Source organism: Trichechus manatus, unplaced genomic scaffold (genome assembly GCF_000243295.1).
Source record: "Trichechus manatus latirostris isolate Lorelei unplaced genomic scaffold, TriManLat1.0 scaffold00026, whole genome shotgun sequence".
NCBI classification, from domain to species: domain Eukaryota; kingdom Metazoa; phylum Chordata; class Mammalia; order Sirenia; family Trichechidae; genus Trichechus; species Trichechus manatus.
In genome coordinates, this window is record NW_004443962.1 from 20,856,960 (window position 1) to 20,884,650 (window position 27,691).

At 40.1% G+C, this 27,691-nt stretch overlaps 1 protein-coding gene across 1 annotated transcript in view; it reads left to right on the forward strand.

Moving 5' to 3' along the window:
- CFAP44 (cilia and flagella associated protein 44) overlaps positions 1-27,691 on the forward strand; it is a 97,653-nt gene that overhangs the window by 53,962 nt on the left and 16,000 nt on the right. The window contains exons 14-21 of the mRNA XM_023728875.1: positions 4,175-4,384; positions 4,920-5,030; positions 8,300-8,461; positions 11,126-11,365; positions 22,824-22,969; positions 23,497-23,767; positions 26,311-26,366; positions 26,529-26,691. Of these exons, the coding sequence (XP_023584643.1) occupies positions 4,175-4,384; positions 4,920-5,030; positions 8,300-8,461; positions 11,126-11,365; positions 22,824-22,969; positions 23,497-23,767; positions 26,311-26,366; positions 26,529-26,691 (1,359 nt within the window). The remainder of the gene's footprint in view (positions 1-4,174; positions 4,385-4,919; positions 5,031-8,299; positions 8,462-11,125; positions 11,366-22,823; positions 22,970-23,496; positions 23,768-26,310; positions 26,367-26,528; positions 26,692-27,691) is intronic.

The following is a 27,691-nucleotide window of genomic DNA, read 5'->3' on the forward strand; positions in this document are numbered from 1 at the left end:
TGAAAATGGTATTGTTTTCCTGATTTCCTTTTCATCGTTCTCCTTACTGGTGTATAGGAATCCAACTGATTTTTGAATGTTTATCTTGTATCCTGGAAATGTATTTTCTAATTCTAAGTTTTAGAGATGAAAAAAATTTCAGCTAGTTTATTTCACTCAGAATGTGATAGAAATCATACCATAACCTCATGATTGTTGTGATTTTGGCCTTGTTTTTAATGAAAATTCTGTTTTTTTATGCTGCTTGCAGGTTATTAGTAGTATCATATTATATGATGGTTAAGGCTGTGAGTCAGCTTAGCTGGGTAATGATTCTCAGTGGTTTGGCAGTTATGTAATGATGTAGTCATCCTCCATGATATAATCTGATATGATCAGCCAGTCTGTGGTAAGGGGCGTTCCCTCAGGGGTATGGCCTGCATCCAATATATGTGGATGTTCTGGCAAAGTTCGCTAACTTGCTTTGGATGCTGCATCTGGCTCGTCATCATCTGAGCTCCGGTCTTGGGACTTGAGCCAGGGGCCTGCTATATTGCCTGCTGATCTTGGAATTCATCAGCCTCCACAGCCTGTGAGCCAGTAGCCTGCCATCTGACCTTCTGATCTTGGGTTCATCAGCCCCTGCAGCTGCATGAGTCAGGAGGAGCCTGAACCTGATGCTTGACCCATGGATTTGGGACTCTACAACCATGTGAGCCATTTCCTTGAGATAAATCTCTCTCTTTCTGTATATATATATATATGCTTCACTCGTTTTGATTCTCTAGAGAACCCAGCCTAAGACGTTATAAAGCAATTATACGAAAGAACTTTGTGTATCTGTCTATCTGACTCAAGACACATCCATCCTATTAGTATTTTCAGAGTGCTCACAATGTTACCATGTGCCAGGCTTTAGTCTAGATTCTGGGAATGCAGCACTGAACAAAAACGACAAAAATACTTCCCCTCATGAACCTTGTCCTCTAGTGGGAGGTAGGGGCAGAGACAGACAATAAACAAAATAAATAATAAAATATGTCGTATGTTAGGTAATGTTAAGAGCTATGGGAGGAAACATGAGGCAAGCATAAGCATTTGTTCTAATTATCTATTGCTATGTAATAAACTACCCCAAAGTGCAGTGACATAAAACAACAATCATTTTATTTTGCTCATATAATCTGTGAATTGGAAATTCCGACAGGTCACAACAAGGATGAATTGTCTCCACTTCACAATGTCTGAGGTCTTAGCTGGAAAGACCTGAGTGATTGGGGCCTGGAATCATCTAAAGTTATTACTAGTCTGGCACCTGGGCTTGGGTGACGTGAAGGCTGGGCTAAGCTGGGACTGTTGACTGGAGGGCCTACATAATAGCCTCTCCATGTGGCTTATGTGGCTTGGGCTTCATCACAGCATGGTGGCCTCAGGGTAGTGACACTTGTTACATGGCGCCAAGAGCTAGTGTTCCAACAAACAAGGTGGAAGGTGCATGGCCTTTTGTGATCTCACCTCAGAAGCCACGTAGTGGCACTTCTACCATACTCTATCATTTGGACCAGTCACAAGCCCCACCCAGATTAAAGGGAAGGGGACTTAAGCCTCATCTCTTCATGGAAGACATGTCAAAGAATTTGTAACCATGTTTTAAAAATGCCTTGGGGAGTTGTTTTATCTTTAAAGTTTTGGGTTTAAATCAAAGAGAAAATGTTCCAGGCCCAAAACAGATGTGCAAATGGCTGGGATGGAGAGGAATATCATGATGGGATCAAGACCAGAAGGAGAAGTCATGCCAGGGAACACAGCCAGAAAAATGATGAGGCTGGGATAAGTAGAAACCACGGAGTATTAGGATTGCCGAACCTGGCACATTCTTTGTCCAAATCTATGTATACTCTTACTTGAGGTTTTTAAAATACAGCCCAGGTAATTGAAACATTTATTCAGATGGTTGTGCAATATCCATAGAAAGTTTCCTTTTTTAGCCAGACATCCGAGTAATGATCATATGGAGATTATGCTAGAATTGGAGTGCTCTTTCTCCATACCCCCTTGCCTTTCTGGAAGACTCCACATCATTCTTTATGACTCATCTCAGGTCAATCATCACTTCCTCTGCATACTCTCCTTGACCCCACCTTCAAGCAGAGAATTTGAAAAAACTCTGTGATAGTTTTTTCCAGGACCGTGTGCATACCTCTCTTATAGTACTTTTCATAGAGTACTGACATTATTTGCTCTGTTGTCTTTGTTTCCTGTTGTACTCTCTGTTCTTCATGGTGGCAACTTTGCCTTATTCTTCATTGAACCTCCAGTGCCTTGACAGATACTAGTACATTTTAGACACTTAGAAATGTCGAAGACACTCTGTGGAGTGCAATTTTCCTATTCTGAAGTCCAAACCTGCCTGGACTCAGGGATGGTCACTTGGCTCTGAAGGATACCTAGATGCTTACCCTTCTGAAGGCCTTCCAAGCCTGCAGCTTTAGTGCGTTCAGAGGTTGCAGATTGATATCTCCAGCCCAGACTTCTCCTCTGTGCTGCAGACTATATGTCATCTTCATTTTGAGATTTTGAGGATACCTCAGACTCAGCATGGCCAAGACAAAATTCATGATTCTCTGCTCACCCCCCAGCCACCACTCCCTCTAAAACAACAATAGCAGCAACAGCAAACCACACATACGCATGGCTCTCTTTCAGTGTTTCCTGTCTTGGTAAATGGCTCCATCAGGCATCTTTGACACTGCCTTCTGCATCCTCCCCCATATCCAACTATCACCAAATTGATCCATTATGCCTTGTAAATCTCTCTCAAATATGTCCACTTCCTCTCATCTCTACTACACCACCTCAGACCATGTGACCATGATCATTCTCTGGGAGTGTGACAGACCTCTCTTAAAAGGCCTTCCCAAAGGTCTCCTTTGATATTCTCTAGGCCATCTCAGCTCTATTCTTCACACTGCAGCTAAGATGACTTTTTTGAAATAGCAAATCTGATCATGTCAACTCCCCCTCCCCCACCTAAAAAGACTTTGATGGCTTATCATTGCTCTTGGGATAAGGACAGTCCTTAATGGGACATGTAAGGCATTTCGAGATCTGGATCTGCCTCTTTTTCTCTCCAGCTTCTTATGGAAACATTACTCCCTCACCCAGTCTGCTCTAGTCAGACTGTAACTTTTCCTAAGTTATGTCCTTTTCTGCCACAGGCCCTTTGCACAAATGACTTCCTTTCCCAGGAATCCTTTTCCCACCTTCCTTTACCTAGTTAACTCCTGGGCATCTGATATGGATTGAATTGTCCCCCCAAAAAATATGTGTTGTAAATCTAACCTCTGTACCTGTGGTTATAATTCCATTTTGGAATAGTGTTTCTTTGTTATGTTAATGATGCAGGATTAGTGTAGGGAGTGTCTTAAGTCAATCTCTTTTGAGATACAAAAAAGACTAAATAAGCAAGCAAGCAAGCAGACAGGGGAAAGATAGATGCCAAGCCACATGAAGATCACCACGGAACCAAGGAACAGAAGCTGAAGAGACAAGGACCTTCCCCCAGGGCCGACAGAGAGAGAAAGCCTTCCCCTAGAGCCAGCGCCCTGAATTCGGACTTCCAACCTCCTAACTGTGAGAAAATAAATTTCTGTTTGTTAAAGCTTCCCACTTGTGGTATTTCTGTTATAGCAGCACTAGATAACTAAGACAGCATCCTTCTGATCTCAGCTCCACCATCTCTTCCTTAGGGAAGCCCTCAGTCTAGGTCTGCTTTCTTTATTATATGCTCTCAGAGAATATGTTTCTTTCCTTTAGCACTTAGTTCGTAAGTCCACACTCATTTATGTGATTGATTAATGTCTGTCCCCTCCACTAAACCATAAACTCTGTGAAAGCAGGGGCTGAGACTGTTTATGCTCACTGTTGGGTTGCTGATGACAGCTGCCTGGCATGTGGTAGGTAGGGACTCTACCAGCATGGTTCAGTGAGCCTTTGATTGTCATTGCTTACACTTCTCAGGGTCAGCAGTGATCAGGAACTGTCCTAGAATAGATGGAAGTTACCAGTCGTATAAAGAATTACCAGTGGGCAGCCAGTGCTAAATTACTTAAGTCTAAGTAAAACAGTTATCTATTGTTTAGTACAATACTTTCTTAACTAATTTTAAGTCCCTTGCATTTAATTTTTGCCCAAGGTAAGCTATACTGGAGCACAGATTATTGCAGGATTTGAAGATGGGGTTGTTCGAGTTCTTGAACTTTATGATCCAAAAGAGCTTGCAGTTTTTGCAGGACGGAAGAAAATTTTGGATGCAGAGATCCAACTGAAACAGGTTTTCAAACCCCACACTGCTCCTGTCACTGCTTTAGCTTATGAACGTGATGGAGAAATTCTAGCCACAGCGGTAAATAATGTTTCCTTTTGTTTTCTATTAAAAGCTCATGGTTAACCCTGTAAATATCCCTACCTGATCATGCCTTATTTAACTGATACTAATTTTCTAAGGAATATAGTCATATTTTTCTTTGTATTCATATTCTTTCAGGGTAGTCTCTGCATGATGTTTTAAAACATGCTTACAAATTTAGTTCTAATGCTTTTCTTACTTAAAATGAATAGAAAATTTTAACTAAGAATCATGCTAGACATCTTATTTGTAATCAGTTTCAGTGATTTTTCTTAGCATGGTTATGGTCTTCAATAGAATTTCCATAAATTAAGAGAATAACTGTGTAAATTCTTCATGCATTGATAGGAAGGCATATGTATTGTGGCTTTGTTTTGTGAAAATCTCGTGTGTAAGTATGATGATCCTATTTTCAGAGCTGTAGGTATAAGTATACAGTGGATATACTATATGCTATTAAAAGCTTCTTTTTGCTCACTGGAATAGATTTCATAATAAAATGCATTTGTTGGGTCTGTCTCTCTTCTTTTAGAGTAAAGACCAAACTGTCTTCTTCTTTGAAGTAGAAAAGGATTATAAACCAATAGGTTATATTACTACTCCTGGACCTGTTTGCCAGTTAATGTGGTCTACGACCGCTCATGTAAGTAACTATTATTCGTCTTTATGCTTAAATCTCAATTACTACATAACGAAGTGATCTGGTAGAGAATAACAGTTGGAATTATTAGCCCCACTCCTGGGTCCTGCAGTGGGGCTGTAGAATGCAGCGACAGAAAGCAATTCTGATTATCAGCAGCATATGGATAATCAGTCAAACAGCATCAGCCTCTGAACTTCTGAACCCCTTATCTTCAGTGATCTTACAGCTCACCCACTGGATGGTATTATCACTTCTGAGAACTCAACCTTAAAACCAACTATTTAAATATCCAGCTCTCTAACCTCAACCTCTCTCCCTTCCAACCTGTTCATTTGGCTACTCCTGCTCCAGTAGTTCTCTGATGTCACAGGGACCTCTTGTTCATTTATCTCTTTGCTTTCTCTAACCCATCATTCTACTCTTATCTTCATTCCCTTCATATTGAGCTTAAATTGAATGATTCTTCATTTCAATAAGGATCAATACCATTCTTTCAATGTCCTGATGTCCCTTGTCCTTCTGTGTTTTCTTCATACCCATCTGGCAAAAGCCTATTCCTGAATGCACCCGACTGATTTATATTTCCCTACAGTGATCAGCCAAGAGCTTCCAGAAAGAGTCACACATCAGAGAAGATTAACCTTTCATAATTTAGTGATTCAGATGGCCTCCACACAACCCATGGGATAGTTTAGCAATCCTAGACATTGCTCTTATCAGCTCCCTGTTTCACCCACAATGACTATGTCAAAACTTCTCCTCTTTTCAAAACTTCGAGACTCCCACTTGCACTCTCACTCTCAAGCATCACTTAGTCCATAGAAAAGCTAGGACAAAACTCAGGCAGAAACTCCAGCTTCCCAGTACCCAACATAACATTCTATCCTTACAACAGAGGAGCTGTCTCCCTTCCTACTTGAGGCAAATTCTGCCTCTTATCCTTTATATTTCACTCTCTTCCACTTTTTTCAAGATTTCACATTATTTTTCTTTTTTCTATCATATAAAGTTAACCTCTCCTGTTTACTAAATGATTTTCATCAATATTTTAAAGTTTCTCCACTTACAAAGAAAACCCCAACTTTCCTTGGCCTCATGTTCTCCTCAGCTCACTGACTTTTCCCACAGACTCCACTTTCTTACATCTCATTCTCTCCTTTACGTGCTCTTATCTAGCTTCTAGTCTCTTTATTCCACCAAATCAGCTTTTCTAAGGACACCAGTGATATCCATTTAACATTTTTAGTTCTTATCTTTCTTGACTTTTTATCCTGTTGGCTTTTCCTTCCTCTTTGAAACACCATCTCCCTTAGACTTTTGTGACACTATGCTCTTCAGATTCCCTCTTCCACATCTTGTCATTCCTTCTCAGTCTCCTTCAACACTGAGTGTTAAAGTTTCCCAGGGCTCCATCTCAGTTTCTTCTCTCCTCTGTACTCTTGCCCTAGGTGATACCATCCAAGCCAACAACTTTCTTATAACTCCAAATTTATATAGACAGTCCAGACTTCTCCTCTAGGTCCATATCTGTATATTTGATTTCCTAATTGACATTGCTACTTACATGACTCAAACGCAGCTTAAATGAAACTGGTCCAAACCAATCTACGATCATCCCACCCCAATCCTCTTATGCTCCGGTATTCCTTATATTAGTAAATGTCATCATCATTTATACAACAGTTTCATTCAAGTATCTGAGGGCTAATATTAGTATTTCCATCATCCATAGCATCCTCAAGATAGATTATTGATTTTTACCTCCCAAATATCTTCAAATCTGTCCAATTTTATATATCGTCACTACCACCGCCCTGGTCTAAGCTATCACCGTCTTAGACTACTATAGTTGCCTCCCCTCTGCTCAATTTATTCTCCACTGTGTGGCCAAAACAATGTTTTCAAAATGTGTAACTGATTATATATCTCTGCTTTTAGCCCCTCAAGACTTTCTCTTGTTCTTAAGCTAAAGATCAACATCTCGCCTTGCCTACAGGGCACTGCATGACCACCCACCTCTTCTTTTACCATTTGTACTTCTGTCCTCCCATCCTGCCTGCCATGCATGCACACTTTGCTCTTGGTGCTCCAGACACACAGATTTTCCTCCAGTTTCTCTAATGTGCAGCTTCCTCCTGATACATGACATTTGTACATGGGGCTCCACTGCTTGAATGCTCCCTCACATGCTCCCTAAGCCATCCTGTACTTATCCTCTGCTCATCCTTCAGCTCAAAGCTCAGGGCCCACCCTCTCAGGAGGCCTTGCATCACCTCCTTGCTCTCATGGCACCTCTGCGGCAGTTGTTGCAGTTATGATTTACATTTGTTAAATGATGAGTGGTAGGCTCCATAATGGCAGAGACTGTACCTATTTTTCTTATTATAATTTTATCTCTAGCACTTAACACAATGCCAAGTACATAACTCCACTGCCATTGAGTCAATTCCAATTCATAGCGACCCCATAGGGTTTCTAAGGCTGTAAATCTCTATGAAAGCAAACTGCCACATCTTTCTCCCATGAAGCTGCTAGTAGTTTTGAACCATTGACCTTTCAGTTAGCAGTCAAGTGCTTTAACCACTGAGCAACCAGTGCTCCTTGCCAGGTACATAGTAGGTACATAATAAATAATTGTAGAATGAAGTAACTGAGTGAATGAATGAATGAATGAATAAACATATTGAACACTGTGCTGAGGAATATATAGATGGGATTTCCCATACGTTAAATATGTGGTTTTGAAGCTCAAGAGGGAGATCTGTGCTGGAGAGATTAATTTGGAATCTAACTGCATGTGACTGATAATGAAGGCTGGGTTGTCTATAAGGTTTTCCAGGGAGAGTTTATAGAGAGAAGAGAAGAGGGAAGAGGAAAAAAATCCTTGGGAACATCCACATTTAATGAAATCAGGCAGATGGTGAATGAGCCTTCAAAGGAGGCTCAGACAGAATATGCCATCCACACACCGCAGATTTTCCTTGCCACTCTTATTTTTAATACCCTTCCTTTTTTGTCTAAAAACTTCATAACCATATTTTTGGTTCAAAAAATGTTCTGGTATCTATAAAGGAAACAAATATAAGCCTAATTTTGAATACAGAAAAATCTCAGCTTGACTTATTACCAGTGAGGAATTAAATATCTTTTGAAAAAACGCTCAATATATGTAGCAATTTTATTTTCCCTGATTTATAATCTTTTGAACTATGCTTCAAAAAATTTGCCCAACTGTAAATGATGTTTAATCTTTTCTTTTTTTTTTTAAGCCTGAAAGTACTCTACTGATTATCTGTGAGAATGGCTACATTCTTGAAGCTCCACTTCCAACCGTAAATGAGGATGAGGAAGATCATGATGTAGTTTCCTATGAAATCAAAGACATGAACATAAAGTGTTTCCGTTTCACAAGTGTCAAGTCTAAGATTCTGGTATGAGATATCCTTGAAGCAGTATCTTCTAATGTTTTTCCTTTCTTTAGAATACAAAATATCCTGTGTTATGTGCTGAGGAGGGAATACTGCGTGGTTTAAAGTCAGGAAAGGTGTGTGTCAGGGTTGTATCTTTTCACCATACTTATTCAATCTGTATGCTGAGCAAATAATACAAGAAGTTAGGCTGTATGAAGAAGAACATGGCATCAGGATTGGAGGAAGACTCATTAACAACCTGTGATATGCAGATGACACACCTTGCTTGCTGAAAGTGAAGAGGAATTGAAGCACTTACTGAGGAAGATCAAAGATTACAGCCTTCAGTATGAATTACACCTGAACATTTAAAAAAAAAAAAAAATCCTCACAACTGGACCAATAAGCAACATCATGATAAATGGAGAAAGATTGAAGTTTTCAAGGATTTCATTTTACTTGGATCCGCAATCAATGCCCATGGAAGTAGCAGTCAGGAAATCAGATGATGTATTGCATTGGGCAAATCTGCTGCAAAAGACCTCTTTAAAGTATTAAAAAAACAAATATTTCAGTTTGAGGTCTAAGGTACACTTGACTCAACCCATGGTATTTTCAGTTGCCTCATATGCGTGCGAAAGCTGGACAATGAATAAGGAAGACTGAAGAAGAATCGATGCCTTTGAATTATGGTATTGGCAAAGAATATTGAATATACCATGGACTGCCAAAAGAACAAACAAACCTGTCTTGGAAGAAGTATAGCCAGAATGCTCCTTGGAAACAAGGTTGGCGAGACTTCGTCTCTCATATTTTGGATATGTTATGAGGAGGGACCAGTCCCTGGAGAAGGACATCGTGCTTGGTAAAGTAGAGGGTCAGCGAAAAAGAGGAAGACCCTCAATGAGATGGACTGACACAGTAGCTGCAACAATGGGCTTAAGCACAACAATGATTGTGAGGGTGGCGCAGGACTGGGCAGGTTTTCATTCTGTTGTACATGGGGTTGCTACGAGTTGGAGCCAACTCGACGGCACCTAACAACAACAATGTGCTGGGAAATACGCAGAAGAATAAGATATAGTCCCAGACCTTAAGGAATATATAATCTTGTAAGAAAGCAGCCAACTGTTTTAGATGTGAATAAATACCAAAATACAAAGAAAAGAATCCTAAGGGTGTCCACTGGAGCAAGGGAGAATGAAGAAAACTAAAGACACAAGGGCAAGATTAATCCAAAGAACTAATGTACCACAACTACCACAGCCTCCATCAGACTGAGTCCAGCACAACTAGGTGGTACCTGGCTGCAACCACTGACTGCTCTGACAGGGATCACAGTGAGGGTTCTGGACAGAGTCAGAGAAAACTGTAAAACAAAATTTTAACTCACGAAAAAAGACCAGATTTACTGGTCTGACAGAGACTGGAGAAACCATGAGAGTAAGGCCTCCAAACACCCTTTTAACTTAGTACTAAAGTCACTCCTGAGGTCACCTTTCAGCCAAAGATTAGACAGGCCCGTAAAACAAATAATAATGCACATAGTTCAACCATATATATGAGACTAAATGGACACACCAGCCCAGGGGCAAGGACGAGAAGGCAGGAGGGGACAGGAAAGCTGGACGAATTGAAATGGGGAACCCAAGGTCGAGAAAGGGAGAGTGTTGATGCGTCACAGGGTTGACAACCAATGTCACAAAACAATATGTGTATTAATTGTTTAATGAGAAACTAATTTGCTCTGTAAACCTTCATCTAAAGCGCAAGCACACACACACAGACACACACAGACACACACACACACACGGTATCCTGGAGTGTACAGAAGGAAGGAGAGAAGGAGATACGATTCTGATGAAGGGGTGGGGGGTGGTGGTGAAAGATGGCTGCGTGGAGGTGACATTAACTTTAAAAATGGGAAGGATTTTGACACAATGAAAATGGAGAGAAGGGCACTAAAGGCTGAGAGAACATCCTGAGGGAAGGCAGAGTTGTGAGCGTTTTTGGTGTTTTTAAGAAATGAAGAATGGACTAGTGAAGCTGATAGATACAATTGTGCAGGGATGTGACAAGAGTCTAACCAGCACATGTGCTCTTTAATGCTAGCCAAGATGTTCAGTTTAATTCCTAGACCATTGGGATCAACTGTGAGTTTTTGAGGAAGGGACTGTTGTGATGAGATTGTATAAATTAAGAAGATGATTTTGAAGGGTAAACAGAATGAAGAGGTGAAAGATGGGAGGTAGAGAAACCAGTGTTAGGAGTCTTTTGCAATGGCCAGTTGATAGATGGTGAGGGCCTAAATCACAGATTACTAATGTTGGAAACAACTTTTCTTGTGGATTATTTCAGTTTGCCTAATTCACAGTTGACAGTGATAAGCTCTTTGAGAAACTGTATTTAACTTCTTTATTAGGAAAAAAATGACTAAATAATTTCTATAAAACCAGGATTGATGGGAGTAAAACAGAAATGATAGTCATTCCAATGATTTGAACATTCTAATAATAAAAATATTTCCCCAAATCGATAACTATTTTTAAATGGCGTTATTGGTTATATCAGAACTGTGCATTTTTCTATCTTCTTTCTACTTTCTTTGTCTATCCCCAATAGTATAAATGCATGAATGTGAGTTACAGATGTTTTTATATCTTCTTAATGTCTCTTTTAAAAAAGAGATTAATAGAAATTGAAAAGAGAAAGAAACAAATGGAGTTGAAGGAGAAAGAGAGGGAAAAAAGGAGGAAGCAACTAATAGAAGAGTTGGGAGAAGAAGGAGAAAAAGTATTCCAGGAGGAGCAGGCAGAGGAGGAGGAGGAGGAGGAGGAGCCATTACCTGAAATCTTCATTCCATCCACTCCCTGTCAAATCCTCTGTGGATTTTACTCTGGACCAGAGAAGTTCTGGGTTTCTTTGGTGAGTGATAGTGTAATAAATAATTATCTCAGTTCTATTCCAGTATAATTTATAGTCATTGTTTTCTAGAACATTCTTACTTTCTTACTATTGTGATAAGACTTAGTTTATTAACTACTATTGAAAGTGTGAGTTTTGATGAATGAATGTGAGTTATAGTTGTTTGTATACTATCTTAACATCTCTTTTGTATATCTACTTGTTATGTCTGTTATCATTTATTATCAACATACATGTCCCAGGCAAGTCAAAGAGGAAGAGTCAAAGGTAGAAGGGTGAAGGACTAAGGGGTTTTCCAGCTGAGTTTGTTGTATTTTAATTTGGAAATTAAAAGTAGACCTTTGCTCACATCTTGTTGTCTAGAAGCTGTGCGATGTGGCTATATGGAAGTCTGGGAAGATGAGTGTTTTTAAATGGGCACATTGCTACCCTGAACAAAATTGGGATTTGGCTACTGAGGAAGAAGGGAAAAATGGATACTGGGAAACAAGTACCAGGGACTGGCATAATGTTGTGGGAGTACATCCTTCAGTTGTATATTTTCTAGTTTTTTTCTGTCTATTGCAAAGCAAGATTTCCTTTATTATAAATTTGTCACAATTTTCAGTTCCATTGCCAAATAATAATAATAACTGACATAAAAGTGTATGTGAAAGGTCATTACTAATTTACAACTGGTCCCAGGTCTTTGGCCAGGCCAGCAGACTGACTAGCCAAGGCCTGTTACCATCAGGAGTGATGAGGGTTGAGTCCTCCCCTCTTTGGCTTTTCCTAGAAGTCTACCCTGTAAAAATGACATGGAGAGATGTCTGATCTCCTCTAACTTCACAAGGAGGAAGGAGAATCAAGATCAACAGCCCAAGGCTGATTCCTATGAGGCAGAGGTTAAGACATGCCTCGTCCCTCCACCATCTTTACCAATTCTGACACCAACTGTCCCTCTCATGGCAAACTCTACTTCCCTGTTGGGTTTGATAATTCAGTGCAATAGCCACACAGAACTCACAGACAATACTCATGATTATGGGGTTTATTATGGAGGTAACAGGTCACAATTCAGGTTGAGGAACACCCAGGATACAGTTCATCCATCAGGACAGCCTATTCTTAGCCATGCCTGCAGGCACGCTTCTCTCTGACTCTTCATCCTCTGCCCTGCTAGGGCAAGTGTTACAAAGCTCTTCTGGCTCTGCTGATAAGTTCCCAGAGGCACCCCACTTGCCAGTAAGCCTTGGCCCGAAGATGCTCAGCTGTAGCTCCTGTGGGTCAGCAAACCTAGCTCCACCGAGTGCCTGGAGGCACCCTACTCTGCCAGCAAGCCTCCTCCCAAAGGCACTCAGATGTCTTGTCTCCTTGCCAGTCTCTCCTGCCGCCATTTCTCTGCCACTGCTTCTCGCTGTCTTCAGTGTTACAGCCCTCTCTCTCTTGGTCTTCTTGTTCCAGGAGCTTCTCAGCACAGGGATCCCGGGTCCAAAGATATTCTCTGCTCTTGGCCTTTCTTCCTTGTTGGTGGTGAGGTCTTCTTTCTGCTCTGGAATTGGCTCTCTTTTAAGCCTAGTGGGATGGCAAAACTGCCCACTCCCCTTAATAGGCCACAATTACCTATTTGCACAGTCCCACCCAATCAGTTGGGTGGGAGTTACAATACCATGGTGTGATAGGCCACACAAAGGCCATCCATCACACTGCAGGCTTTTCTAGCCATGGTTCTTTCATACTTGGAGGATAATTTCCCCCCTCCCAATCATTTTACATGTCCAAAACAGTCATTAACGATTAATCCTTCAATAGGGCAAAGAGTCTTTGGGGTAAGGTTACTCAGGTACCAGCCATTCAAGTCTGCTTCGGGTGTCCATCTGAACTAGTCAGGTTCTCCAAAAGTCATCTCAGCTTCACACTTTCTGGTGTCTGATAAAAATTAACTGAGAGAAGATTATTCCCTTGCTCTGAGCCTCATAAGTTATCAGCATAGGAAAACCTTTAAGGGACTATACAGTCAGCCACTGTATTCCAGTCCAGCAGTGCCTCCCCCTTAGTCCACTCTTTCATACTTATAGCTTCTACAATTACAGTTTTTACAATCACAACCCTGTTAACAATCAACACTCACAACTGAATAATATAATGCTATCAGCATCTTCCTACCCTCTCTTCCCCAGACCCATCAGGAAAGAAGAATCTATTCAGTGGGGGTCCCCCCTTGTCCCCCTCATGTTGAGTGTGAGCACACCCATGAAAGCATGTAAGCCAGCCATTCATGCCTTTATCTCCTCCTATTTTAGATAGCTAATAAACAATAAATTGCCTGTCCCTATCAAAGCTTGTACTCTGAGGAGACAAGCATGTTCCTTGGTCTCAAGAATCTTCTGTTCTGGTTGGAACTTTGAGTATCTGCATCCATAAGCAAAGTCCAGTCCAGAGCAAGCCATCAAATTGCAGCAATTTACACTAGCTCAAAGTTTCAGACATGTTTCTTTCCCTTCATTTGGTGGAGTTCTGGCCATCCCTAGCCATCTGTCTTAGTTATCTAGTACTGCTATAACAGAAATACCACAAGTGGATGGTTTTAACAAAGAGAAGTTTATTTCCTTACAGTAAAGTAGGCTAAAAGTCCAAATTCAGGGTGTCAGCTCCAGGGGAAGGCTTTCCCTCTCTGTTGGCCTTTTCATCAATGTTCCCCCAGACTAGGAGCTTCTCCGTGCAGGGACCCCGGGTCCAAAGGACACGCTCTGCTCCTGGCACTGCTTTCTTGGTGGTATGAGGTCCCCCAGTTCTCTGATTGCTACCTGTTCCTTTTATCCCTTGTAAGGTAAAAGGTGGTGTAGGCCACACCCTAGGGAAACTCCCTTTACATTGGATCAGGGATGTGACCTGGGTAAGGGTGATGTTACAATCCCACCCTAATCCTCTTTAACATAAAATTACAATCACAAAATGGATGCCAACCACACAATTCTAGGAATCATGGCCCAGCCAAATTGATACACATATTTTTGGGGGGACATAATTCAAAGCATGATATTCCACCCTTTGGCCCCCCCAAAATCACATCCTTGCAACATGGATAACATATTCACCCCATCATATCATAGCAAAAGTCTTAACTCCAAGTCCAAAATCCAAAAATTCCTCTTCATCTGTGAAATCTAGAATACAAGTTATCTGCTTCCAAAGGCACAATGGCAGAACGGGCACAAGCTAGACATTTCCATTACAAATGGGAGAAACTGGAGGGAAAGAAGGGATAACAGGCACCAAGCAAGTCAGCAGAACACATTACATTAGCCCTCAAGGCTTTGAAAATAAACCTCTGTTCACTGAGACAATTTACACAATGGCCCTGCCCTCCAGACTCTAGGTATTGGCCACAGTCTCCAGATTCTGAGTGGGAGCCCCTCGGCCCTGGGCTTCAGCTCCACCTTCCAGGCCCACTGGGACAGCAACTCTGCTCCCTTGGCTTTAGGCACACCAGTCTCGCAGTCCATCTGAGTGGGGACTCCACCCTTAGAAGCACCAGAGGCCATGGCTCCACCCTTTGAAACCCCAGAGTTCATGGCCATACCTTTTGAGACTGAGACAGCCTGGCTTTTTGTGTTCCTTGTCTCTTCAGCTTCTGTTTCTGTTTCCTGTGACCTCTCAGTCTTAGGGCCTCAATGCCCACATCTGCCCTGCTGGGGCAAGTGTTCCGAAGCTCTGTAGCTCCACCAGTAAGTGCCCGGAGGCATCCCACTCCTCCAGGAAGCCTCCTGCGCACAGGCACTCAGCTCTCTTGCTCTGTGGGTTGGCTCCAGGGCCGTGTCGTGCTGGTCTCCTGGTTCTGCTGCTGTTGGTTCTCTGCCACTGCTGCTCCTCTGCTGCTGCAGGTTCTCTGCTGTTGCTGGTCCTCTGCCACTGTCGCTCCTCTATTCCATTCACAGTTTCAAAACTGCTTCCACATTTTAGGTATCTGTTAGAGCAGCACCCCACTCTCTTGGTACCAAATTCTGTCTTAGTCATCTAGTGCTGCTATAACAGAAATACCACAAGTGGATGGCTTTAACAAAAACAAATGTATTTCTTCACAGTAAAATAGGCTAAAAGTCCAAATTCAGGATGTCAGCTCCAGGGGAAGCCTTTCTCTTTCTGTCAGCCTTCTCATCAATATTCCCCTGGACTAGGAGCTTATCTGCGCAGGGAGCCTGGGTCCAAAGGACATGCTCTGCTCCTGGCACTGCTTTCTTGGTAATATGAGGTCCCCCATCTCTCTGCTCTCTTCTCTCTTTTATATCTCAAGAGATTGCCTCAGGACACAATCCAATCTTGTAGACTGAGTCCTGCCTTACTAACACAACTGCCACCCATCCTCCCTCATTAACATCATAAAGGCAGGATTTACAACATATAGGAAAATCACACAATACCAGGAATCATGCCCCAGCCAAATTGATACACACATTTTTGGGGGGACATAATTCAATCCATGACACCATCCAAGCTAGGTCACAACGGGTGGCAGCCTTAAGCTAGAGAGTTTACATACACCTCCTGGCACTTCAGACAGCCCCTTGACACTCTCTCATCCCTAGCTCCCTTGGTCTAGGTCAACAGGCTCCACCTGTAAACTTTAAAGTCCACACAACTCCCTTCACTTCTCTCTCTCTCATCCCTAGCCCCCATGGGCTAGATCGATGGGTGCCATTGGAACATATTCAAACTCATCCTGTCTCTTCATTGCTGCACCTCCCCCACTTCCACTCATGCATGGACCCAGGTGGTCACCACAAGTGAGCATACCAAGCTGTCTACTCACCAGCTTCCTTTAACTTCCAGTCCTAGAAGGGAGTTCCTTCTGATGGGCACTGGATTTTCCTGCCTCAGTGCATCCAACAACAAACCACTTGCTCGAAATTCAAGAAGTGAAACAGTCAATTTTTTTTTCCTGCAGGTCATTCCTTCAAATGCAAATCTTCTGTTCTCTCAGCAGTTCCTGGTAGGTCTGCATGTCTTTTCAAGTGCAAAATATGGGTGGGGCTCAGGTTTTCAACCTAAGCCCCCACTCTATACACAGGGGTACTGGCTTGAAACAAAAAGCCTGTGTTTCTCCTGGGCAAATCCTAGTTCCCCTTTTAGCATATCTGGTCAAGTATTGGCTGATGGTGGAGTTACATGCTGTCTGTAATCTATAATACCTAATATTCATTTCTATCATACATGTAGGTCTGTTTCACAATACTAGGTAGGAGAAGCATTCAATATCCACAGTACATTCAATTAAACACATAACCCTTTTTAAACATTCCAGTTGCATCTTTTCCACCCCTTGACTATCTTCCCATTCATTTGCATATGGCCTTGGGCCTCTGGCTGGGTGGAACCAGTAGATCCTGGCCCCCTATCAATCATCCTGCTTATCTGGCCTGGCTTTTGCCCCAGGCCACTCCATATGTGGCTTTTCTCCCCTCAGCTGCAGCATAACTTTCTTTTCAGCCATTACAGGTAACAATAACCAAAGTAACCATCTAAGAATCAAGTTTCACTTCCAAGCTCCTTCATTCTCTCTTTTACAAAGTCTCATGCTTCCATGAGTTTGGAGCCATTGCAATGATCCCACTTCTGAGACCAACTGTAAAAATGACGTGGGGCAGCATCTGACCTCCTCTAATTTCACAAGGAGTAAGTAGAATCAAGATCAACAGCCCAAGGCTGATTCCTATGAGGCAGAGGTCAGATGTGCCTCCTTTCTCCGCCATCTTTACCAATTCTGACACCAACCCTTCCTCCCATGGCACTCTCTACTTCTCTGCTGGGTTTGATAATTCATTGCAGTGGCTACACAGAACTCACGGACAATACTCACTGTTATGGGGTTTATTAGGGAAGTAACAGGGTACAGTTCAGATTCAGGAACACTCAGGATACAGTTCTTCCATCAGGACAACCTCTTCTCAGCCCACAGGCACACCTCTGTTTGGCCCCTTGGCCTCTGCCGTGCTCAGGCAAATGTTAAAAAGCTCTTTTAGCTCTGTTGATAAGTGCATCAAGGCACCCCACTCCACCAGTAAGCCTTGGCCTGAAGGCACTCAGCTTTCTCATTCTTTAGGCTGGGAAGCCTACTGCATTGTCTCCTGCCTGTCTCTCCTGCTGCCATTTCTCTGTCACTGCTTCTCACTGTCTATAGTGTTACAGCTCTCTCTCTCTCTCAGTCTCCTGGTTCCAGCAGATCTCAGCACAGGGATCCCGAGTCCAAAGGACGTGCTCCGTTCTTTGCCCCCCTTCCTCAGTGGTGGTAAGATTCTCTGTTTCCTGCCTCGAGGATGGCTCATTTCAAGCCCAGCAGGATAGCAAAACTGACCAGTCCCCTTGGCGGGCCACTATATGCACAGTCCCACCCAGTCGCTTGGGTGGGAGTTACAAGACAATGGGTAGAAAAGCCAGGAGGTGGCTTGTGGTGTGATGGATCACTTTTGTGTGGCCTTTATCCTTTATGTATCTTACAAAACAATTATTGATGTCTACTATTATGTGGAGTTAAAGGGATAAAGAGATAAATAAAACATGATTCCTGCCCTCAGGAAATTTCCTCATATCATGAAGGAGAGAGGCACAAAAACAAGTAACTAATATAATGTCATAGAGTTCCAGTATCCTAAAAACATAGATATAAAAAAATTCATGTATTTAGTAAACATATTTAGTGCTTACTCTTAGGGTTGCCAGATAAATATTACATGGGACATATTTATACTTAAAAAATATTGTTTATCTGAAATTCAAATTTAACTTGGTGTCCTGTATTTTTGTTTGCTGAATATGGCAACCCTACTTACTTTGTAAGGAGTCCTGGTAGCATGGTGGTTAATGCGCTTGACTGCTAACTGGAAGGTTTGCGGTTTGAATCCACCAGCCACTCCAGGGGAGAAAGATGTGGCAGCCTGCTTCTGTAAACATTACAGCCTTGGAAAGCCTATGGGGCGGTTCTACTCTGACCTCTAGGGTTGCTATGAGTCAGAATCGACTTGGTGGCAACGGGTTTTACTTATTTTGTACCAGTCACCATTCTAAGTGACTTACCCTATAAAGTAAGTGCTATTAGCATCTCCAAGGTATGGAAAGGTTAAGTAACTCATACAAGGTCATATAACTAGTAAGTGGTGGAGCCAGGATCTGAACTAATGCAGTCTGGGTCCAGAGTCTAAGCTCTTAACCATTATGCTACACCAGCAAGCAAGGTAAGATACACTTTACAGAGGTGGTAATGCTAACCCTGCTTAATCCAACTGTTTGCCAGCTCTTTGCATACATGCAAGCAGATGCTGTAGAAAAACTGTTCTCACTTTTAAATCATGAACACAGTTTTCCAATTAGTACTCACACTGTAGATGGTTCTACTGCCCAACAGTGTTCACTTTCCCACTTTTCAAAACTATTGGTTTAGTATTTTCTTTACCCCTCAAACATTTTGTACCTTCCCGCATTCTTCAATGATAAGCTCACACTTCACTGAGAAAATAAAAGCATTCAAATGGGAATGTCCTTATTGTCTCACAATCAGATGTAACACTCTGTCAGGATCCATGCATGTTTGGACAGCTTTGCCTATTTTTTAGTTAGTGAGTTGTTCCCAGCTCCTTTCCAAGGACACTCTTTCCAAATGGCTTCTTGATCCCTTCCCCTCTCACTTTCTTAAAGATTTTGCTCCTGAAATTAAGCACTCGGTATCCTGAATCATCATTTTTCTCTCTTTTTACCCGATTCCTATCATCAACACGTAAACATGCTCCAGTAGCTACCATGTTAAAAATCCTGCCTTAACCTCTCTTTTCTTTCCATCTACTGCTACTTTACAGGAAAACTTGAACGAGTTGTCTGTAGTTATTGGCTTCACTCCACGTCCTATTTGGTCTTCAATCCATTCCAGTTGGGCTTCTATACCCACCACTTCACTGCACCAATGACTTGCATATTGTCAAGTTCAGTCACTTCTCTGTCCATTTGAATTTCAGAAGCATTCAATACAGTTAACCTTCCCTCGTAAAACACTTGTCTTCCAAGACACCACACTCTCCTGGCCACTGCTTTTCAGCTTCTTTTGCTACCTTCTCATTTGCTGAACAAACTTAAAGTCCAGGATGTGGTATTGGGCACCCCCTTTCTTGCTAGGTGACTTCATATAGTCCTGTGGCTTTAAATATTGCTTATATACCAATGAGTCTCAAAATTTTATCTCTAGCTCTCACATCGCCCCCGAACTCCAGATGTGTATATCCAACTTGACATTTTCATGTGGCACCTCAAAACTAACATGTCCAAAACATAACTCTTAAACCATCCTCACTCCATGCAAACCTCCTCCATCTCCATCACAGTATGCAGGGCAACCATCCATCCAATTACTAAGCCAAAACTCTGAGAGTCATTCATGATAATTTTCTTTGCTTTTCCTTTTGATATCTTTGTTTGAAAGTATGTCTCTTGTAAGCAGCATATGGTTAAGATTTATTAAAAAAAAATCCTATCAGCCACAGCTACCATGGCCTCCACCAGACTGAGTCCAGTACGACTAGATGGTGCCTGGCTACCACTACTGACTGCTCTGACTGAGATCCCAGCAGAGGGTCCCAGACACAGCTGGAGAAAAATGTAGAACAAAATTCTAACTCACAAAAAAAGACCAGACTTACTGGCCTGACAGAGACTGGAGAAACCTCAAGAGTATGGCCCCCAGACATCCTTTTAGCTCAGTAAAGAAGTCACTCCTGAGTTTCACCGTTCAGCCAAAGATTAGATAGCCCCATAAAATAAAATGAGACTAATGGGGCACAGCAGTCCAGGGACAAGGACTAGAAGATAGGAGGGGACAGGAAAACTGGTAATAGGGAACCCAAGTTTGAGAAGGGACAGTGTTGACATGTCGTGGGGTTGTTAACCATTAACATAAAACAATATGTGTACTATCTGTTTAATGAGAGACTATTTGTTCTGTAAACCTTCATCTAAAGTACAATTTAAAAAAATCTTGTCTTTTAATAGAGTAATTGTCCATTTATATTTAGTGTAATTACTGATATATTTTAGATTAAATCTATCATCTTATAATTATTTCTATTTGTCCAACCAATTGTGTGTTCCTTTTTTTCTCCTTTTTTTTTTAACCTCCTGTTGGATGACTAGGTAGTTTCCCCCACAACCCCCTCTGCCAAATATTTCTCCTTCTATTAGACTATTATAGATTCTTTTACTATTCTTTTGGAGGTGTTCCTAAAGGTCATACTATGCATCTTTAACTTAATAAAATCTGTTATAAATTAATTATTTTACTAGTTCCATAGAGAAAAAAGGATTTTAGAACACTTTGACTTCATTTATCCTCCCTCCCTGTTGTTAAGTGTTTTATTTTTATGATAAATTTTTATTCCTAGAAGACATTTGATTGTTGTTTTATATTGTCAGCCTCATTTTGGTTTATCCTTTTTCTTGTTGTTCATTCCTTTCTACATCTTTATAATTGCATCTTCTGCCTAAAAAATTTTCTTTACTATTTTCTTTAGTGTAGGTCTGCTTGTGGCAAATTTTCTCTCTCTTTTGTTTTAAAATATTTTTATTTTGCCTTTATTTTTGAAGTGTATTCTTGCTGGATGTTTTCTTTTCAAAACTTTGATGGTATCTTTTTCTGTCTTTTGTCTTCCACTCTGTTAAAAATCCAGTTGCATCTTTTTATTGTTTTGTTTTTGTTTTTGTTTTTGAAGGTTAATGCATCTTTTTTCTCTGGTTGCTATAAAAAAATTTTTTTAAAGGTGTGGTTTCTTCACATGTATGTTCCTAGCACTTTTTGAATTCCAACATGTCTTTATTCAGTTTTGGAAACTTCTCAGCCATTATCTCCCCTAACTGTTGCTTCTGCCCCATCTTTTTACTCTCTTCTTCTAGGATTCCAATTTTATGTATGTTAGACCCTTCTGACTATATTCCCTATGTATCTTACAGTCTTTTTATTATTTTTTTGTATCTTTAATCTTTATTTTCTCTGCATACTTTAGTCTATTTTTTATGATATCTGTTCCAGCTGTTTAACTGTGTCTAATTGATTGATTGGATTTTTAATTTTCATCATTTTATTTTTCAGTTTTAGAATTTTCATTATTTCTTTTTTTTAGATTCCAGTTGACTGCTGAAAATTTCTATATTGTTTTTGAATTCCTTGAGCATATTAATCGTAGTTATTTTGAAGTCCATTTTGAAAACTCCAGTATTGATATCTCTTGTGATTCTTTTTTTTCCTTTTGATTTTTAGTTGTCTTCTCTTTTTTAGCAAGCCTGGTTATTTTCTATTGAGTGATAAATTTTGTGTGTAAAAAATTGTAGAGATAGCTTAAATTTCTTTATTTTCTTATTATCTTCTGGAAAGGGTTTACTTTTGGCTCTGGAAAGCAGCTAGAAATCCTAGATCACTTTAGTACAGTGAGTGAATGATATGATTTGAAATTAGCCTTCACGTCCTCTGAGGGCCCATTTATTTCTAGTTTACTCATAGCTCTAGGGTATAGTGCTCTAGGGTCCCAGTAGAAAGCCTGATTTGTTTACAATGATCTCTTCTCCTTGGAGGACCCTGGAAATTCGTTCCCTTTTCCTTTCTCCATGACACTGCAGACATCTATTCTCAGCTTGCCTCAGGGGAAAAAGCAATGCTAAATGCCAGGCTCACTTATTTTGGCTTCCCCTGTCTTCTGGAGCTTGCTATTTTGTTAGCTCTCCAATGCTTGCAAATGTATTTTCTAGAAAACTTGTTCTAGTTATTTTCAGTAGAAGGGTCTGGCTAAAACAATTTAGTTTGCCTTTATCATAAAGTTGAAAAATCAGTAATTTTATTTTCAGAGGGGATCATTTTGTTACCTTCTGTTTCTTATTTATTTATTATTCATAAAGATGTTTTGGCCCTTATTTCCTTGAAGGAATCTCTGGTTTACATAGAGAAGGAAAGCAAGTTAGAATTGGAGCAGTATAGTTCTTCCAGATGATCAGTTGTCCTCAGATGATCACTTGTCCTCACCACAGGATAAATTTTGCCCAAATAGTTCTTCCTCGAAAATTAATAGTGTTTAAAAGTACCCTACGCTGAAAAGTAGCTGTGAAAACAAAGACCTGCAAAGACCTATTGTTAAACACTGCTTATTCAGAATAATATTTGAAATGAAATGGAATTCAGCATATAGTTAAAGGTGATACTGCTCTTGTATTAACTTTTAAGGAGAAGCAAATCATTGTAATGTTTTTATTATAATTGTATATTTGCATATAAATGAACAATGGAGATGTTTTCTAAAAATAATAAAACCTATCTATAATCATAGAAATGGTATGGAAGTAGATGTTTTAAAACATCTATTTTGCATTTTAAATTTTGAAACAATCAAAAAATCTTCACGTGGTCATATGTGTCCCATAGTCCAGTGCCGCCCTCTCAGTTATTTATCTTTTCCAGGGTGGCTATGATGCTGGCTTCCTGTATCACTGTGCGTTCCCCCCGTTTGACAAAGATCGTGATATCACAGAACAGAAAGATGAGCCTTTTGATTTCCGTTTTCTTGAGGATACAGAGGATAATCCTGTCCGAGCTATCACTTTCAGGTGAATGGAATTTCAAAAAGCTAAAAAAAAATCTTATATTTCATTAGTATGTATGTTTTTGTACATCATGGATATGTCAGTTCTTAATGATTCATCCAAATGGAGGATTACTCAAACAGTGTTTGCTTAGATGAATCAAATGAATAAATAGAATCAAAGCTAATCCTGAAACTGTATTTCAATCCTCCTATCAAAATTTTTCAGAATTTCTGTTTATCACACAGTTGAATTTTATGGATTTACCTACTGTTATTTAAGAGGATGCTATTGCATGGTTAGGTAATGAAGGGTCATGGTTACAATGATTCTATAGAAATCACAAGTTGAATCATTAGCCCTTAATAATTGAGAATTGAGCATACATGCCAGTCATTCTTCTGAAGATCAGATATATAATAGCTCCAGATTTCAAATTGGCTTTTTTTCCTCTACCCAATTAAAATTTTAGTCATTTGTCACTCAAGTTAAAATTAAACATTATTTTCAGATTAGTATGAATAACAGTTTACTTTCTTTTTGTTTCACAGCCTTAATCAAATTATGATGTTTTGTGGAATGGAAAATGGAGCCATTCGAGTCTATATCCTAAGTCAGAATGACTTTTCACTGACTAGTATGGCGGAATATTGGCAATTCTGTGTGCATGACAATGATTACGGGCGTATTGAAAACATCTCCACTAGCTTTGATGACCGTTTCTTGGTGACTAGTGGAGCAGATAGTAATATCTTTATTTTCAACATTTTTTCTGAATTAGCATTAGACAAAGACATCAAAGCCAAAGTGCCATTGCCCAGGGTATGTAGCTAACTAAGTAACTAACTGACAACAACAAAAATAAAAGCTTTATTTTAAAATAGTGATGTTAAGATTGCCCATATTTTTTGAAAACTGAAAACTGTTTGGACACATTCATTTTATAGGCTAATCTTCCTACCAGTATTATAGTTTTGACTTTTTGGTGCTTCTATATTGAATATTAAAGATATTGAATTCCCCTTATTTTAAAGTTGTAGAACTCCTCCAAATTAAAAAGGAATGTAATACATTTTCTGTATCAATCACTTTCTTGATTGAAGTTTCTGTTATTCAAAATGCACAGTTTTTTTCAGATATACATTTTGCTTTTCATTTATTTATCCATTCATTGAAGGGGCATGCATGGAATGTATGCCATACTGACCTTTGAAAGGGATTGTAAAAGTATTATTGTCTTTAGTATTAGAATATGACAATATGGTCACGATCAAAGATTCAGTGTAAGTTATTCTATTCTCAGGCAGAATAGATTATAGACTTTATGATGAGGATTAAGGGTTCAGATCCCCAAAATATATCCTTTGCCCTGTCACAGGACCCAAATTTTCTATTTTCAGTGGTTCCTTTCGATAAAGCCATGATTTAATAACCATTGGAATTGCTCCTAAAGATTCAGAAAGTGTATTTGATGAACACATTGGTTTCCCATTTAACAGATAGTCCACTTCCAAAGAACACAGAAAGATTGTAGGGAAGATATGAGCAGGTAAATTTAAATTTCTATTAATATCAGCAAAATTTGGAGTGTGGGCTGCTATCTAAAGACGTCCGGATCAAGGAGAGGAATTACAGAAGTGGAAGTGTGTGAACAAGAAGAAAATCTTTATCTTTCTACCTGGTGCCAAGCCTCTTTATAGAAAACCGTATTAGATAGGAAAAAATCCATTCCATGTTTGTATAATAGTATCTTTTTACTGATGACTGCAATCAATATGTCTTAAATCACTGCAGCAGATCCTGCTTTAAGAAGGAAAAATCTGAAAGAATTGAAAGAAAACAAAGCTCTGCATAGGTCTAAGGTTCTTAACCTCACTGTTCTTAAGAAGCAGCTGGGAACACTTAAAAGTACAGACGCCTGAGCTCCATCCAAGAACAGTTAAATCAAAACCTCTGAAGGCGAGGCCCAGGCATCAGTACTTTACCATAATATTCCCCACGTGATTCTAATGTGTAGCTAGGAATGACAGCCGTTGGCATATATTTTGGAACTGCTGGAAGCACGTTTGTTTGATTCAAACTTAATGTCAACAGCTGTGGCCAGGAGACAGTTGGCTGAGTTGCAGTACCAGATCCTGGAAATTACACTGAGGTAGGAGAACCAAGGGGCCTGGCTCTGGACAATAAAAGAGTCAAAAATAAATAAAAATCAATCAATTTATGTCTGAAGCGATTAACAGTAAGTACAGTTTATTAATCATCACAGTCTCTTACATTGGCCATGTTTTAGTAAAGTCATAAACCTTGACTTCCATTAAAATATGTAGGTTTACATCTCATGTGTAAAAAGGCTGAAACAGTACTAAAACAATTAAAAGGGACTCTGTTTCTTTACAATGAATGACAGCAAAACAGATACCTATCTGTTGTGAAAGAGAAAAGAGGATAGCCAAGTTGAATTTTTTTTTTTACTTAAGACCTGATTAGTTAGCAAACTCAGATCCTCGTTTAGCTCGCTGGTTGTAATCCTTCTTCCTTAACAGCCCAGTGCCTGAGTCAACAAAGTGCTTTTCATAGTTTTACTCGATTGTTGTTGTAGTTGCTGTTGAGCTGATTCCAACTCATGGCAGCCCCATGCGCGCAGAGTAGAACCAACTCATGGCAGCCCCATGCGCGCAGGGTAGAGCCAACTCATGGCAGCCCCATGCGCGCAGGGTAGAGCCAACTCATGGCAGCCCCATGCGCGCAGGGTAGAGCCAACTCATGGCAGCCCCATGCGCGCAGGGTAGAGCCAACTCATGGCAGCCCCATGCGCGCAGGGTAGAGCCAACTCATGGCAGCCCCATGCGCGCAGGGTAGAGCCAACTCATGGCAGCCCCATGCGCGCAGGGTAGAGCCAACTCATGGCAGCCCCATGTGTGCAGAGTAGAACTGCTCCATGTGGTTTTCAAGGCTGTGACCTTTCAGAAGCAGACCTCCGGGCCTGTCTTCTGAGGTACCTCTTGGTGGGTTCGAACCACTAACCTGTTGGCTAGTAGTGGAGCGCTTAACCGTTTGTGCCACCCAGGGATGATCAGGTTTCAAGATTTCTTTTTTATGCTTACTCATTTAAATGAAGCAGAAACAAATAAGTTTAGCCAACTGCCATTTTTTTCCTAGTTTGTTTTTTGTGAAAATATTTTCTAGACCTACAAAACCAAAAAAAAACCAAACCCATTGCTGTTGAGTTGATTCCAGCTTATAGCTACCAGACCTACAATGGTTAGAAATTGGCAGGAAAAAAATGCAATTTACTTTTTACTTGAGGTTTTAAGGAAAATATTATGCAGTTTAAAAAAGCTAACCTTTTTCTCCACTTCCAACAGTTTGGAATTGAAACAGAGGCAATTCCACAAGATATTGAAGATCCCAAAGCTTATAGGTATGAGAATTTTTAATAAAACACTGACTAGGCCTGAGTTTTGCAAACCAGCATTTAATAGAAGTTGACCAAGCTAAATGACTTTCCAAATTATTGAATATTTATTTTCTCTTATGCATTTCTGTGTCCTAACTTGTTATTCTTTTAAATTTCTGTTTTTAGTATTGAGAATGCCAGAAAAAGAAGAGAACATGACAAGTTAATGAAGGAAGTGGAAGAAATAAAGGCTAGAAAGAGAGAAAAGCTCAAAGCTTTGAGGAATGAATTTTTGAAACTGCTGGAAATGAACGAAGAACTACCGAAGCATATGCAGCTTAAACGAACAGTAAGCCTAAATAAATTTGATTTTAATTTTAACGTATGCGATTTCTGGGTGAAGACTACTATTTTGTCAACAAGTAGAAACACTTAAAATCATTTTTAAGCTTCCCTTTCTTTATCTGGCCAAGTAGTGTGTTTGTAGCAATTAAACTACCACAGAACTTGGCACACAGCTTGGTTTGGATGCAGATGAGCCTCTTTATGTAATACAAAGTTTACGTCTGGATTTAGCTGCCTCACTTTTTTTTTTTTTGGTAGAAGATAAGATGTAAATAAATGTATATAAATAAATAAATTCCTGGATGTTTAATACACAGATTTTCTTCTGTGGTGTAGGTTTGAATCTGATTTTTAACCCTTACTATACCTAGTCAAGATACCTAACAGTTGCATAGATACATGTATAATTTTATTCTTTGTGGTCCCATTTCTATAATTCATCAGATCTACTGAGAAGATAGTATCTGGTTGATCTACAAAGTTTCTAAAAGATGACTTAATGTAATTGTAGCTATGAGGACAAAGACCAAATTGTTTACGCTAATTTTGTATTAATATATTCCTTTTGTGACTTATTGCAAAGCCCATCTACCTGTTATGATTAAATTTTTTCATTTTGTTCTTCTTCCTAAATGGAATTACTGTCAAGAGTCTAATCAAATAAATTTGCATCCTAAATGTACCCCTGGGCTACCTAGTCCTGTAATGCTAGAAGCACTTTGCCAATTTAATGTGAAAAATGCTTTGGTGAAATCTAACTCATGGTGAATCCCTGGTTAATAGACTTTTATGCTATTTTTCTAAGAAAAGGGTTACCACTTTCAGAGTATGGATGAGCTAATTTAAAACAACTGAGGCAAGTGCTGTAGCTGTGCGCTTGACACACATCAATACTTAAAACACAGCCACCTCTGGGCAGAAAAGTTACCACTTACAGTTAGTGTGAATGAAGGCTCTGATATTTTGTCAGGGCTTACAGTTAGTGTGAATGAAGGCTCTGATAT